The sequence below is a fragment of the Prunus avium genome, chromosome 2 (assembly GCF_965620075.1).
Source record: "Prunus avium chromosome 2, drPruAviu1.hap1.1, whole genome shotgun sequence".
Taxonomy (NCBI): Eukaryota; Viridiplantae; Streptophyta; class Magnoliopsida; order Rosales; family Rosaceae; genus Prunus; species Prunus avium.
Genome location: NC_142285.1, coordinates 3,819,424 through 3,834,258, shown reverse-complemented (window position 1 = coordinate 3,834,258; position 14,835 = coordinate 3,819,424). Strand labels below are relative to the sequence as shown.

Sequence of the window (14,835 nt, the reverse complement as noted above, 5' to 3'; positions counted from 1 at the left end):
TCATCCCGACAGCAGTTTACAACCCTTTGCTTTCAACTTGGATTCTAAACCAAAAAACTTCAATCCTGACACCACCAGATCTGCCATCTTCTTCTTCATGTGTTCAATTAATACTTCATCATACACAATCATGTTGGCTTCTGTTAAAAGTTTGCGCTCTTTCAAATTAGAAAATATCTTCCTTGCCTCCTCTATTGTTCCATGCTTACACATGCCAGAGATTATAGCAGAGTATATAACATCATCCGGAGGACAACCCTGCTGCATCATCTCGTTTAGTACTTCAATCACCTTCTCAGCATTATTAGATTTACATGCATGAAGAATGGTAAGAGAATACTTCAATTCCATGGGCCCACTTGTCACACTGGCTAAGCAGTCACGAACAAGCAGCATAACTGTATCAATCTCGCCAACTTTGCAAAGACCTCTTGCAAGAGAACAATAAGCAGAGATAGAAGGAACACGAGACATCTCAATTATCTTATTATGAGAGGCACAAGCCTCATGGATGTCCTCATCTTCAACAAAACACATAATTGCAATGCTATAAGTGGACGCGTCGGGCTGCAAATCCACATCCTTCATTTCATTAAAGAGAGACCATGCTTTCTTCACTTTCCCAGATTTGTGGAGGGATCCCATAAGGATATTGTAGATTCCAACACTATAATAACCTTTAACTTTCAACTCCCCAAACACTTCCAAAGCTAACGGTACTCCATCCTCCTTTCCTACCATAAAGGAAAAGAATTTTGAAAGATCATCAATAACAGGAAAATCAAATTTCTCCATCTCTGCAAGCATATCGCAAAAGTTATCCATTCTTCTCATCTCAGCATAAGACACCAAAATGGGATTCACCGTAGCAAAATCTGGCTGAAGACCCTCTTGAACTGTAACTCGGAAAATCTTATAAGCTTTTTCAACCCGCTTCGCATTACATAAACCCTCAATAAGAGAATTATATATCCCCAAATCTGCTCCATACCCTGAATCCATCAAATCCTTCAACAAATCACATGCCGCTCCAACCTTCCTGTCTGCCACGAACCCCTCAATCAACACCCCGTAAATCGCTCTATCAATCAGGAAACCCTTAACCTTCATCTCCCTAAACAACTCGTATCCTTTCTCCACCCTCCCTCCCTTACACAGACCCGTAACCAGAGTTGCATATGCCATAACGTCCGCCTCTACCCTATCTCTCTTCATTTCCTCCCAAACCCTCAAACAGCCGTCCGAGTTCCCCTCTGAAATCAAAACCTTAATCATTGCCGTGTATGCAAACACGTCAGGTTTACACAAATTCACCCTCATTCTCTCCTGTAATAAAACAAGGTCATCACACCCTATGTGGGTGAGTGGGAGATGTAATAAAACAATGATTATGCACTAATCCTTGTTTTATGGCACTACACAAATTAAGGCACTTAGCCTTGTTTTATGGCACTACACTAATCCTTGTTTTAAGGCACTAAACCTTGTTTTAGTGCACTACCAACTTAAGCACTAGTGCATGTTTTATGCTCTCTTGAGATGAGCTAAAACAACTCCTATAAATAGATGGAGTGTGTGCAAGTGAAGAAGATGATGAGAAGCATTAGTGCATACTCTCTAAGTTGGTGTGTGTGAGACAAGAAGTGTGAGTGCATATCAAAGAGTTGTAGTGAGTTTTACACCCACAAAGAGAGAAACCTCATATCTCCCTAAACACTCTCCTTTAGGCAATTCACCAAGAGCCTTGGTCTTGGGTACGTGGAATCAATGGAGTAACTTTCATAGCCAATCCAAAGACCTTGGAGACGAAGAACGTGTAGAATCTTGTTGGCGTGTTCGTGACGTGGAAGCATCACGGTGGGCTAGTAATTGCAAGCGGTTTTTCACTTGGAATCTTCCGCAAGGTATGCAGTACCTTATTCCGAATATATTCACGATAATTAACAGTGGTATCAGAGCTTGTATGCTTGCTTTTCGCCATGTTGAATGATGCATGAGAATGTGTTTTTTCTTCCACAAGAACTACCATGAAAGCATGAACCAAGAAACTTCGTTTTTTGTTTGATTGTTTTTGATGTTTTCTTTCCATGAAGTATGTTCCTCTATGTGATGAGAACTTACCTTTAAATTTTCGCACAATTTAAAGGAGTGGTTTAGGAGAAAAACTGAAACCAAAGAGCATGAAAAACAGTTTGTTTTCGAGTTTTTTAGAGCATGTTTGTATGCTGTTAAATTGTTTTTCTATGCTGTTTCTTTGCCTTAGCATATTTTCTGTTGTATGAGCTTTCCAATGATATATTGTATGCGTCATTTGGATGCATAACGAAGGAGATAGAGGTCTCCAAAGATGGCCAAATGATCATGAAAATCTGGAAATTTTTTTCTGGAAATTTCAGCATATGAACAGTGTTCTTCGTGAACAGTGTTCTTTGTGAACACATCCTCTTTGAAGGCGCGTGAGAGCACGTATGCCCTTTGTAGAGCTTCATCTTAGACATACGGAATCCAATCGTGGACTCCTCCCGTCTATTTTCTAAAAATCATTTGGCTAAAGTATCACTTGGAAAAAATGAATAATTGTTTGTTTATGAAGTTGCAACATAATGACATGTCATTTAGAAACTAAATATGTTATTAAGTTGTTCATATTTAGCATGCCAAATATGGACTTAAGATTGGTTGAGTTAATTTATGGGTCATACTAGTGGAATTGACTACCCAAAAATGTGTGATGTCTAGGCAAGTTATTTAGGAAACACCTTTGGTGTTTAAGAGGAAATGGTATTTAAGCGAGTTCATCTCCACCACTACCCGAAACTTACCTGGTCACATTTTTTTTCGGTGGACTTTCATTGGTTAACCTATTAAATGGATTCCCAATTTTAGATCTATGAGAGGCCCATGCGCTTTTATGAAACTGCGCAAACTTTTGTTTGGTTGGAAACTTTGTGTTTTCTAAGTAGAAATTTGTTTAAAAGTAATTGAAAATGTTTATTTAGACTTGCTTTTTTGGGTGATGATTATAAGCATAGCAAATTTTCGAGTCCAAATTTGTAAGGAAGGATAATTCTTTTCAATTTATTTTTGAAACAAATAGAAATGTGCAAAACGCTAATACTAAAGTCAATCCTTGTGTTTATAGATACTGGCCACCAAAAATGTTGTTGCTGACCTAAATAAGGGAGACAAACTTGAGGGTACCAACTATGATATTTGGCATAGGAAAATTCAATATCTCTTGAATGAGCAGGAGTTATTGGAAACATTAACCAATTCAATGGTCGAACCTGAGGTTGGGCAAACGGCCCAACATCGCCGTGATCTTGAAGCTTATCAGACTTGGTTCAAAAAGGATCGTTGTGCGCGCTTTACTATGCTAAGCAGCATGCACAATGATCTTATTGGGGGAAATGAAAGCTACCCTACTGCCAAGGCTTTATGGGATCAACTAAAGTTTGATTTTGGTGGTACGTCCACCACTCGACTTAGAAGTTTGGTCCTGAAGTTTGAGGTATACCGCAAAAATCCTAAGCACACGATTCATGAGCACTTAAGGGTGCTTTCTAGCATGATACGTGACTTAAAGGCTGCAGGAAATACCCTCACTGATGAGCAGCAAGTGCAGGCAGTCATCAGATCCCTGCCAGATTCATGGAGCTCCATGAAACAAATCATGACACATAATGAGAATATCAAGAACTTTTCTGATATTTCTCGTCATGTTGAGCTAGAATCGGAGCGCCAAGAGGCGACCAATGCTACTGTCCTTTTCGCCCAGGGTGGCACGTCTAAGACTAAAGGGTCTAAGCGTAAAGGAAAAGGAAAAACAGATAAGCAGGATGGGGCAAACAAGCTTGCACCAAAGGATGACAACAAAACCAAGCGCTGTCGGGGCAAGCGTGGTGGGAAGAAAGACTTATCCAAAGTCAAATGCTATAACTGTGATAAGAAGGGTCACTTCGCTCGTGATTGTACTGAGCCGAAGAAGGTATCTTTCTTAACTAAACCTTCCCACATATATGTATGTGAACATGTTTTAGTTGCTAATACATCCTCTGGGTGGATTGTAGATACGGGAGCAACCAAACATGTGACTCGAGATCGAGGAGGTTTTTTGGATTATCGACGAATTCCAAAGGGCACCTCTGGTGTGTTCATGGGTGATGGAAGCCATATAGAAGCTTTGGGAGTTGGTTCATATCAACTTCAGATGCGCAATGGGCGCACATTGCTCCTCAATAATGTTCTCTACGTTCCTGGAATTCAGCATAATCTATTTTCAGTTTTAGAGTGTTTGCGTGATGGATATTGTTTTAAGTTTTCTTCTTCTGATTTGGATGTGTTATTGGATGGAACAATTGTTGGTCATGGTTTTTTAAGGAATAACTTCTTTTATTTGGATTTGAATGTTTCCGATTACTCATCTTCTTATATAGCTTATGCTGATGTACATGTTGATTCTGCAACTTGGCATGCTAGACTAGGACATATAGGACGTGACAGGATGACAAGGTTAGCTAGAGAAGGTCTTTTAGGCTCACTCGCTAAAGTTGACCTACCTATATGTGAATGTTGTCTGGCTGGTAAAGCTATAAGAAAGCCTTTTGGTAAGGCTAAGAGAGCTACTCAACCGCTAGAGTTAGTTCACTCGGACATTTGTGGACCTATGAGTGTGAAGGCACGTCATGGCGCCTCTTATTTTCTCACATTTATTGATGATTACACGCGATATGGTTATGTCTATCTGATCGCTCACCGCTATGAAGCCTTGGATTGTTTCAAGCGTTTTATAGCTGAGGTTGAGAATCAGACAGAGAAGAGTTTAAAGGCTCTTCGCACAGACCGCGGACGCGAGTACTTATCTGAACAGTTTAAAGAACTATGTGAAAATAAGGGGATACGCAGACAACTTACTGTTCCTTATACACCGCAACAAAATGGTGTTGTGGAAAGAAGGAATAGAACTTTATTAGACATGGTTAGGTCTATGATGGCGCAAGCTAATCTCCCAATTTCGTTTTGGGGAGATGCAATATTAACTGCTGCCTACATTGTTAACCGAGTGCCTTCCCAATCAGTCACTTCAACCCCTTACGAATTATGGAAAGGCGAAAAGCCCAATTTGGGGCATTTGCGCCCTTGGGGATCAGCTGGTTTTGTTCATAATACTTTTCACAAGCATGGAAAGCTTGGCCCTCGAGGTAAAAAACATATCTTCATAAGGTATTGCGAGCACTCGAAAGGCTATGTGATGTATGGTGAACATGCTGATGGAGGAATGACTGAAATAGATTCCCGAAATGTGAATTTCATAGAGAATGATTTTCCTAGCATTGGTGATGCCCAAAAGAATCTTGACCTCCATGAGTTGGAAGGAAGTGAAGATATTTCACAATCTTTAAGCGAGGATGGGGAATTGACTCCTAATCCAGTAATCGCTAAAGAAAGTGACAATGATCTGCAACCTAGTGGGAGTATACCAAAGGATGGTACACCGCTAGAAACTCAAGATTTAATGGTGCGCAAGAGCAAACGAGGAAATATTCCCCGTCGATTTTTTGAAATTGAAGGGGAAACTTTCTTGTGTACTCCAATAGATGAAGAAGAGCTTGCTTCTTATAAGGAAGCGCTATCATCTTTAGCTAGTAAAGAGTGGATGACTGCTATGCAAGATGAGATAAGCTCAATGGACAAAAACAAGGTCTGGGAGTTAGTTGACCTTCCGCCTGGGCGCAAGACCGTTGGAAACAAATGGGTCTTGAAAATCAAACGCAAAGCGGACGGTTCAATTGACAAGTACAAGGCACGTCTTGTGGCGAAAGGCTATACTCAAAGAGAGGGTATAGACTATGATGATACTTTCTCCCCTGTGGTGAGATTTGCATCTATTCGCCTAATCCTAGCTATTGTCGCACAAAAGGATTTGAACCTTTTCCAAATGGATGTTAAGACTGCATTTCTCAATGGAGATCTAGACGAAGAGATCTATATGGATCAACCAATGGGTTTTGAGGTCAAAGGACAAGAGCGCAAAGTTTGCCGTCTCAAACGTTCTATTTATGGCCTCAAACAGGCGTCTAGACAGTGGAACATTAGATTTCATACCTCAATCATCTCCTTTGGTTTTGAGATGGTTGAAGAAGACCACTGTGTGTATCTAAAATGATCCAAGGAAAATGTTCAGATTCTTTCATTGTATGTTGATGACATTCTCATAGCAGGAAATGACATGGATTCCATTGTCGCCACTAAGAAGTGGTTGTCCGCAAAGTTTGAAATGAAGGACATGGGTGAGGCAAATTATGTGCTAGGAGTGAAAATCATAAGAGACCGTTCAAAAGGACTTCTCGGTTTGTCTCAAGAGACTTACATTAAGAAGATACTTGAACGTTTTCGTATGCATCACTCCAAACCCATAGACACACCAATGGAAAAAGGATGTGTCCTAACCCTTGACCAATGTCCTAAAAATGATGAGGAGAGAAACCAAATGACCAAAGTTCCTTATGCATCTGCGATAGGAAGTCTAATGTACGCTATGTTGTGTACACGGCCAGACATCTGTCATGCAGTTGGTATGGTGAGCCGTTATCAAAGTAATCCTGGACCTGCTCATTGGAAAGCAGTAAAGAGAATTTTTCGATATCTGCAAGGCACCGCTGATCTTGTCTTATGCTACCATGGTGGCGATTTGAGACTTAGAGGTTACAGCGATGCAGATTGGGCCAATGACAGAGATGAACGTAAATCCACCTCTGGTTATGCTTTTATACTTGGAGGTGGAGCTATCTCTTGGTGTAGCAAGAAACAGTCTTGCATAGACCTATCCACAATGGAATCGGAATATGTTGCTTGCTCAGCAGCAGTTCAGGAAGCTGTTTGGTTAAGAAGATTCTTGCAACGACTAAACTATACAGCCAAAACCTGTGAGGCAGTACTTGTTTACTCAGATAGTACATCTGCTTTGGCATATGTAAAGGATCCGAAATACCATGGAAAATCCAAACACATAGATGTCAGATATCACTATATCAGACAGAGGGTAGCACAAGGAGAGGTTATATTAAAGCATATCTCAAGTGGCAATATGGTTGCTGATCCTCTCACTAAACCCATTGCTAGAGATGTGTTCCTTTCTCATATTAGGAGTATGGGACTACGAAGGTTTTAATATACCTATTTTGTAATTGACTTTATTATTAATGCAATATTAATCGTTTTTTCCATGGTACTTGTTCTAGAATGATTGATATGGTTTTTTTTTTTTTTTGCACAAAGATTTGTCACCAGGCTTGAGTCAGCCCACTCACATGGGAAATTCACCTTGGCGCTGAGATAGCGAGCAAGATGAGACATTTGTGTTATGTTCTAAAATTCTTAGACAACATATTATGACGAATATGTATATCTGCGCCCAAGTAGGCAGTAAGATAAAACACTTCTCTAAATGTCGCCTTAGTTGGAGCTAAGATGAGACCTTGAAAAAGGAAAGAGGTCGATCATAGAAAATTGCCATAAAATCTATGAAGCCTGTATTGAGCCGAATGTGAGATTCCAGACAGGCGCTGGGAGGGTGACTGAGACTAGAACTCAAGTTAGACATTTGTGTAATGTCTAGACTAAGATTCGTATGACGTATGTCCAATTCTTGGACAAGTGACATGTTCATTTTATGAGAATACGTCATAGCATACATTTTATACTGTATGTGCTAGATGCGATCGACAGTGGGAGCGATGAATGAATCCCTGCTTCATCACTATGTGAGCCACTTGGATCATTAATTAAGATCCTAAAAATATACCCTTAGTTGACTTTAGCCTATATCATGAAGAGGATGCTTGATGTTGCTACTTTAGCTTGTTTCCCTAGGATCAATTATAAGGTCTCAAGGGGCATGTCTAAGAAAGCAGTTAAGTCTAGTTGGATTGATATAAGCGCTTAAGGAAGACTGTTCGATAATACACCATGTTTTTGTGACTCATGGCTGGCCAGCGTCTATGTCATATTTGTTGATGACATGTCATGAGTACAAAACATATTTGGGGTGAAGCACTGCTTTTATGAGGGGTTAAGAGTGCTGATACCGGTGTAGTCTGATTAAGTCTGGGGTATGTACGAGATGATTTCAAATGATGCACTTTTATTAGTTTGGTGATGACTTAATAAAATGTGCTCTTGTAGCTATAAGTTTTTCTCGCAAGGTCGCACGACCCATTTCCTGTATGAGAAGAAGAGTGTATACAAGAGGTTTAAGATGATTGTGAGGTTATCACACCCTATGTGGGTGAGTGGGAGATGTAATAAAACAAGGTCATCACACCCTATGTGGGTGAGTGGGAGATGTAATAAAACAATGATTATGCACTAATCCTTGTTTTATGGCACTACACAAATTAAGGCACTTAGCCTTGTTTTATGGCACTACACAAATTAAGGCACTTAGCCTTGTTTTATGGCACTACACTAATCCTTGTTTTAAGGCACTAAACCTTGTTTTAGTGCACTACCAACTTAAGCACTAGTGCATGTTTTATGCTCTCTTGAGATGAGCTAAAACAACTCCTATAAATAGATGGAGTGTGTGCAAGTGAAGAAGATGATGAGAAGCATTAGTGCATACTCTCTAAGTTGGTGTGTGTGAGACAAGAAGTGTGAGTGCATATCAAAGAGTTGTAGTGAGTTTTACACCCACAAAGAGAGAAACCTCATATCTCCCTAAACACTCTCCTTTAGGCAATTCACCAAGAGCCTTGGTCTTGGGTACGTGGAATCAATGGAGTAACTTTCATAGCCAATCCAACGACCTTGGAGACGAAGAACGTGTAGAATCTTGTTGGTGTGTTCGTGACGTGGAAGCATCACGGTGGGCTAGTAATTGCAAGCGGTTTTTCACTTGGAATCTTCCGCAAGGTATGCAGTACCTTATTCCGAATATATTAACGATAATTAACATCTCCAAAAGCTGCAACATTTCATCCATTCTTCCCATTTTACAAAGACCCTTTATCATGATCATAAAAGTAACACTCTCCTCGACCAACCCATCACCCCTAAAGTCTTCGTAAACTGATAATGCCAAATCCAAATAACCCGACTTCACTAACGCATCCATGATCCTATTGTACAAGAAAACCCTGGGTTTAACCCCAAATTTCTTCATTTTTTCATACACGTAATAAACCCTAAGACCTCTATTGGCATCGGAGTGCATTCTGATGAGAATCTCAAACTGTTTCTCGCTGGGCGGTTTGCCCTGCGAGTCCATCAACTCTGGAACTTGGTCCGCGGACCGGAACCGGTTGGACCTGTTCAGACAATAGGCCAAGGCATTGTAGGAAGCATAAGTGTGCTTGAAACCCTTTTGCTTACCTGCCCAGTGGAAGAACTTGGAAGCGGAGATGGGGTCGTTTTGGACCTTGAGCTCCTCGGCGACGAGGTCGGGCGTAACCCGGCGGAGCTTTCGGAGCTCCGAGACGACTGGTGGGCCCCAGTGGTTCTTGTTCTTGCGGAACGCGTCGAGAATGAAGCGCGCGATAGGGGAGAGAAATGAGAGGAGTGTCGTGTCGGCAGGGTTGGATGATGAAGTGGACGGCGAGGATTGGGGGAGGTGTGGGTCCCATTTGGAGAGTTCGAAGGGCGGCGGTGGGGTATTTGCGGTTTGGGAGGGAGACGAGGTTGGAGAAGAGGCCGCCGCGGACTGTAGGGCGGTTCTGTGAGGGCTTGCGTTGGCCGTGGAAGAAGGTGAAGTTTTGGGGTTTAGGAGGTGGGGACTGAGGTGGCATTTTACAATTTGTGTCTGTCCCTTTTACTCTCTTTCCGTGTTTCTAAAATTCTTTCCACTTTTTCATAAAAAAAAAAAAATTTCTTTCCACTTTAGATGGTGACTGGAGGAGAAATTATACAATGATACGGTATCACCACGTCAGCTTGTGATACTCCCACTCAAGATCTACCATGTGTCCTTTTTGAAAAGAAAATTAAAAAGAATTTACACATGGACTTTGTCTTACAAGTTTACCCTTCAACATTAATTATCCTAACCCCTCTCCCCCGTCTTCCCTGTGCTATTGACGCCACCTAGCCGTCTTTGCATCTCCCTCGCCACCCAGTCGTCTTCCCTCCTCCCTCACCACCCACCCGGCCCTTCCGTGCCTCCCATTCTTAGTAAAAAGTTAAACGTATTTAGAAAGCCCAGAAATCTTGAAAATCAGTGCAAACCCATTAACACATAAAACAAAAATCTTCAAAATCTCCTATGACGACAACCCACTAGTGAAAGAAGGGTATGTTTGATGTTGATATTATTGGAGGGGGACTGCAGCCAAGCGGCGGCAGTGCAAGGTAGGTAGATTGCCGAAAGGGGAAACTGCTGCTACATCTTGTTTTCTTTTTCCTGTTTTTACAGTTCTTATTTTATTTTATTAGGGGTAAAGTTGGAAGATAAAGTCTAACAGTGAAAAAAAGTTAATTTTCTTTTCAAAAAAGACACGTGGTAAGTTTTGAGTGGAAGTATCACCAGCTGACGTGGTGATACAGTATCATTGTATAATTTCTCGTGACTGGAGGGAGGCCAGCTTTAAATACGATCTCAATTAATGAGCAATTAACCAATTGGGTTAGTGGGCAAAACGTGTATAACGAAAAAGGGTTACATATCTTTGGGCATCAACCCCTGTTTGTGCCTAATAAATCACGGCCATGAACTGGCCGAAGGGCCCCCGTCCCTCGGCCCTTGGCATTTGCTCGTAAAAAAACTGAAACGCAGCATTTTAGGCAAGGTGTTTTACCTTCCTGAAAACAAAAGAAAAATGTCAAGGCATGATTACCTCGGCCTCAATTGCAGGCCGAGGCCGAGATCGAGCAAAGTCACGGCCAAAGGCATTAAAGTCAGATCATCACGTGACAGCAGGGTCCCACGCTCCATTTAATGAAGCAAGGCCTCTGTTTATTACAGCAAACCCACTGGCCAAGAATGAGCATTTAATGCACGAGGGAAGGTGGGAAGTGATTGGAGTCAGGATTTGGTGACAGGGATCAGAGTGATTAGACGCCAACATTCTCACAAAGCTCTTTGCAGCTTGAGAGATTAGGTGACCAGCCACCAGAGCAATAAATGCGTTTCCACGGCCAGAAGCTCAGAACCCACGATCAGGGCGGCGGCCGAGATTCACCGGGATTCATGGGGTCACACCACCATACTTCACGATCCCAAATGTCGATTGGACTACCCACTTGCCCTAATCAGGCTCCACCATGCGGATTTTCAGCCTCGATTACTCCTCCAGGAACTTTGCCTATAAATACAAGACTCAAGACCACTTTCAAAGGGTTCAAACACCAAACAAAAGCCTCCCACGGAGCAACTTATATTTTCCTGTAATGCACTTTCAATATTTTACTTGCTTTCCTAGGAGTAGTGTTAGTTTGTAAGGAAAATCCATTCATCAATATATCATACGACCCTTGATTTTCAAGGTGCCGGAGCACCATCCTTATTATTCGCTCATTCACCCCAGATATCATACGACCGTCGCTCCCTGAGCAGCGCGCCGGAGCACCGCCCAAAACCCACCAACACCACCACTCAACGGCCTTGTAGTTCAGGCCGTGAACCTAACAGCCGAGACTAGTTCCTCTCTCGGCTACAATTGTTTGATTAGAAGACGAGTCCGAACAGGCGCACCACTTAAACACTTTCACCCCCTTCAAATATCTCGACGCACGGTAGATCGTGCTGGCACGCCCGCGCACAACCGCACCGCACCCAAAAGCAGGAAACCGCGTGTCAACGCACATCCCCTCGGCCAGGAACTCCAGGCCATGAGATTTGCGCGGCAGACAACCCCCCAATATTGACAGCAGCAGTGTAGAGATTGGGATGGAAACTGACACCTTCATGGATGCCAACACTGCAATCCCTAAGCATCCTGAGAATACCCCCCTAGAACAGGAAATGGACCTTATGGAAAGTCAAGCCCAAGCTATCAGCGTGGATGTGCCAAGGAACTAGCCTTGCAGGTTCTCCCGTCCTTGCACTCATTTTTAATGATTGTTATTTGTTGGAATGTTCGAGGCGCTGCCTGCACCAAATTCAGACCCACTGTGATGGAGTTGATCCACAATCACCATGTCGACATCCTTTTTCTCTGCGAGCCGCGTATCAGCAGTAAGAAAGCAACTGATACAGTGAAGTCTCTTGGTTTCCCCTGCTATGAAATTGTTGACTCTGTTGGTTTTTCTGGCGGTCTTTGGCTCTTATGGAAGGATACAAATGTTAATATTGAGATCCTTGGCTCCACTGACCAATCTATCACAACTTGCGTGACTAGTCCTGGGAAGACTCCTTGGCTTCTCACCACTATTTATGCTAGCCCGTGTGGTCCTAAAAGAGAAAAATTATGGGAGTATCTTGATTTTGTTAACAGCTGCCATCAACTTCCATGGGTCCTTGCTGGAGACTTCAATGAAATGTTACATGTTGAGGATAAACTAGGAGGTGCTCTGAGCATCAGACACAAAGGGTTCAAGAAGTGGTTTGATAACCATGCTATGGTTGACCTTGGCTTCTATGGTCCTAAGTACACTTGGACTAATAAGAGGGTGTTTGAACGTCTTGACAGAGCTATCTGCAACTTGGCTTGGAGAAGCTTATTTGGGGAGGCCCACGTTAAACACCTACCCCGGACTAAGTCTGATCATAATCCTATCAAGCTTTGCCTAAAATCTGGATTTACCACTTCTCCGGGTAATAGGCCTTTTCGTTTTGAGGCTATGTGGCTTAAGCATGAGGGTTTTACTGATTTTATAACTCAAAATTGGCAGCAGCTCTCTGGCCCAGTGTGGGTAAAATCTTACGGATTGGTGGATCCCCTTAAACTTTGGAACCTCCAGATCTTTGGTCATCTCAAACAAAGGAAAGCAAGACTCCTTGCTAGAATCAATGGCATCCAAAAGGCCCAATGCTCGGGTTTCAATAGATTTCTTCAACACCTGGAAAGTTCTCTAGTTGATGAATTCAACACCCTTCTTGAATAAGAATCTATGTTTTGGCGCCAAAAATCCAGAATCCATTGGCTGCAAAATGGGGATAGAAACACTAAATTCTTCCACATAACTACGGTTATAAGGAGGAGAAAGAACAGAATTGAAAGACTGCAAAATGAGCTTGGTGATTGGGTTGAAAATGCTGCGGATATTAAGGCTTTGGCTGTTAGTTACTTCTCCAACTTATTCACCCAGACTCAAGTTGTGCAATGCGACCGTCAAATTCCTAATCTCTTTCCCGTTATCGAGAATGCGGAGCTTGACCTCCTCACCAGAGATATCGATGTTATGGAAGTTAAGGATAGCCTCTTTAATATTGGCAGTCTAAAAGCTCCTGGTGTTGATGGTTTCCCTGCGAGTTTCTACCAACGATACTGGAGCTTATGTGGAAAATATATTGTTGATATGGTCTCTAAAGCCTATGCTGACTGTCATGTGCCCGAAGAATTGAATGGTACTCTGATAACTCTGGTTCCTAAAGCTGTCAGCCCTCAAACAATGGCCCAGTTCCGTCCCATAAGCCTTTGTTGCACCCTTTACAAGGTTCTTTCCAAAACCATTATTGCCCGTTTACGGCCCCTGATGTCTACCTTAATTAGCCCTAACCAAGTTAGCTGTGTCCCTGGGAGACAAATTTTTGACAACATCCTTGTGGCCCAAGAACTCATGCACAAATTCAAAAACTCTAAGGGGAGAAAGGGCTTCATAGCCTGGAAGGTTGACTTATCCAAGGCCTATGACAGGCTGAACTGGAACCTTATCAGGTATGTTCTTAATGAAATTGGTCTTCCATCCATGCTTAGCCAGCTGATTATGTCTTGCATCTCCACTGTTAGGTATCAGGTGTGTGTCAATGGGGAACTCACTGATAGTTTCACCCCCACCAATGGAATTAGACAAGGGGATCCCCTTTCTCCGTATCTTTTTGTCCTGTGCATTGAGAAACTTTCACACATCATTTTTGACTCTGTACGGAGGAAGAAGTGGAAGCCTGTTAAGAGCTCTCAATCTGGTCCTCTTGTCTCTCACCTCTTCTTTGCTGATGACTTGATCTTATTCACTGAAGCTAGCACCCAACAAGCTAGAGTGATGAAAGATTGCCTTGAGATTTTCTGCAGACCCTCTGGCCAAACTGTGAACTTTGATAAGTCTGCAATCTACTGCTCTCCCAACACTGGTAATGCTTTGGCTACTGAAATCAGTTGTATATGTGGGTCCCCCCTCACTGAGAACCTTGGTCATTACCTAGGGATGCCTCTACTCCACTCAAGAGTCTCCCGCAACACTCATAGAAAGTTGGTGGATAAGGTCCATCAGAGATTGGCTTCTTGGAAGAGTAACCTCCTGTCTATGGCAGGAAGAGCTACCCTGATCCAAGCTGTAACTGCTGCAATTCTTGTCTATGCTATGCAAACTGCTAAGCTCCCAATGTCTACCTGCAAAGATTTGGACCGGGTTAACAGAAACTTCTTTTGGGGTGGTAGTGCTAATAAGCAGAAAATTCACCTATGCCAATGGGACTTGCTTTGCAGACCCAAATCCAAAGGTGGATTCGGTTTTAAAAAAACCTCTGACATGAACCAGGCTTTACTTGCAAAATTTGGCTGGCGCATACATTGTAAGGATGAGGGCTTATGGGCAAAAATTTTCGAAACCAAATATCTCAAAGGAAAGACCATGCTTGACCCCTCCCTGAAAGATAAACAAGGCCGCTCCGCCACTTGGAAAGGGATTCTTCATGGTGCTGATCTCCTTGGTAAAGGCATGAAATGGCGTATTGGCAAGGGG

At 42.5% G+C, this 14,835-nt stretch overlaps 1 protein-coding gene and 1 pseudogene across 1 annotated transcript; one reads left to right on the top strand and one right to left on the bottom strand.

Annotated features, from left to right (window-relative positions):
* Nucleotides 1–9,785, bottom strand: LOC110767108 (pentatricopeptide repeat-containing protein At4g20740 pseudogene; annotated as a pseudogene).
* A 2,323-nt stretch (nt 9,786–12,108) lies between these two features.
* Nucleotides 12,109–13,038, top strand: LOC110767113 (uncharacterized). The gene has a single exon (XM_021970556.2). The coding sequence runs from the start codon at nt 12,109–12,111 to the stop codon at nt 13,036–13,038; it is 930 nt and encodes a 309-aa protein (XP_021826248.2).
* Nucleotides 13,039–14,835: the final 1,797 nt, after the last annotated feature.

Coding starts and splice junctions, on each gene's coding strand:
- LOC110767113 (XM_021970556.2), top strand. CDS start 12,109: ATGGAGTTGATCCACAATCACCATGTCGACATCCTTTTTCTCTGCGAG.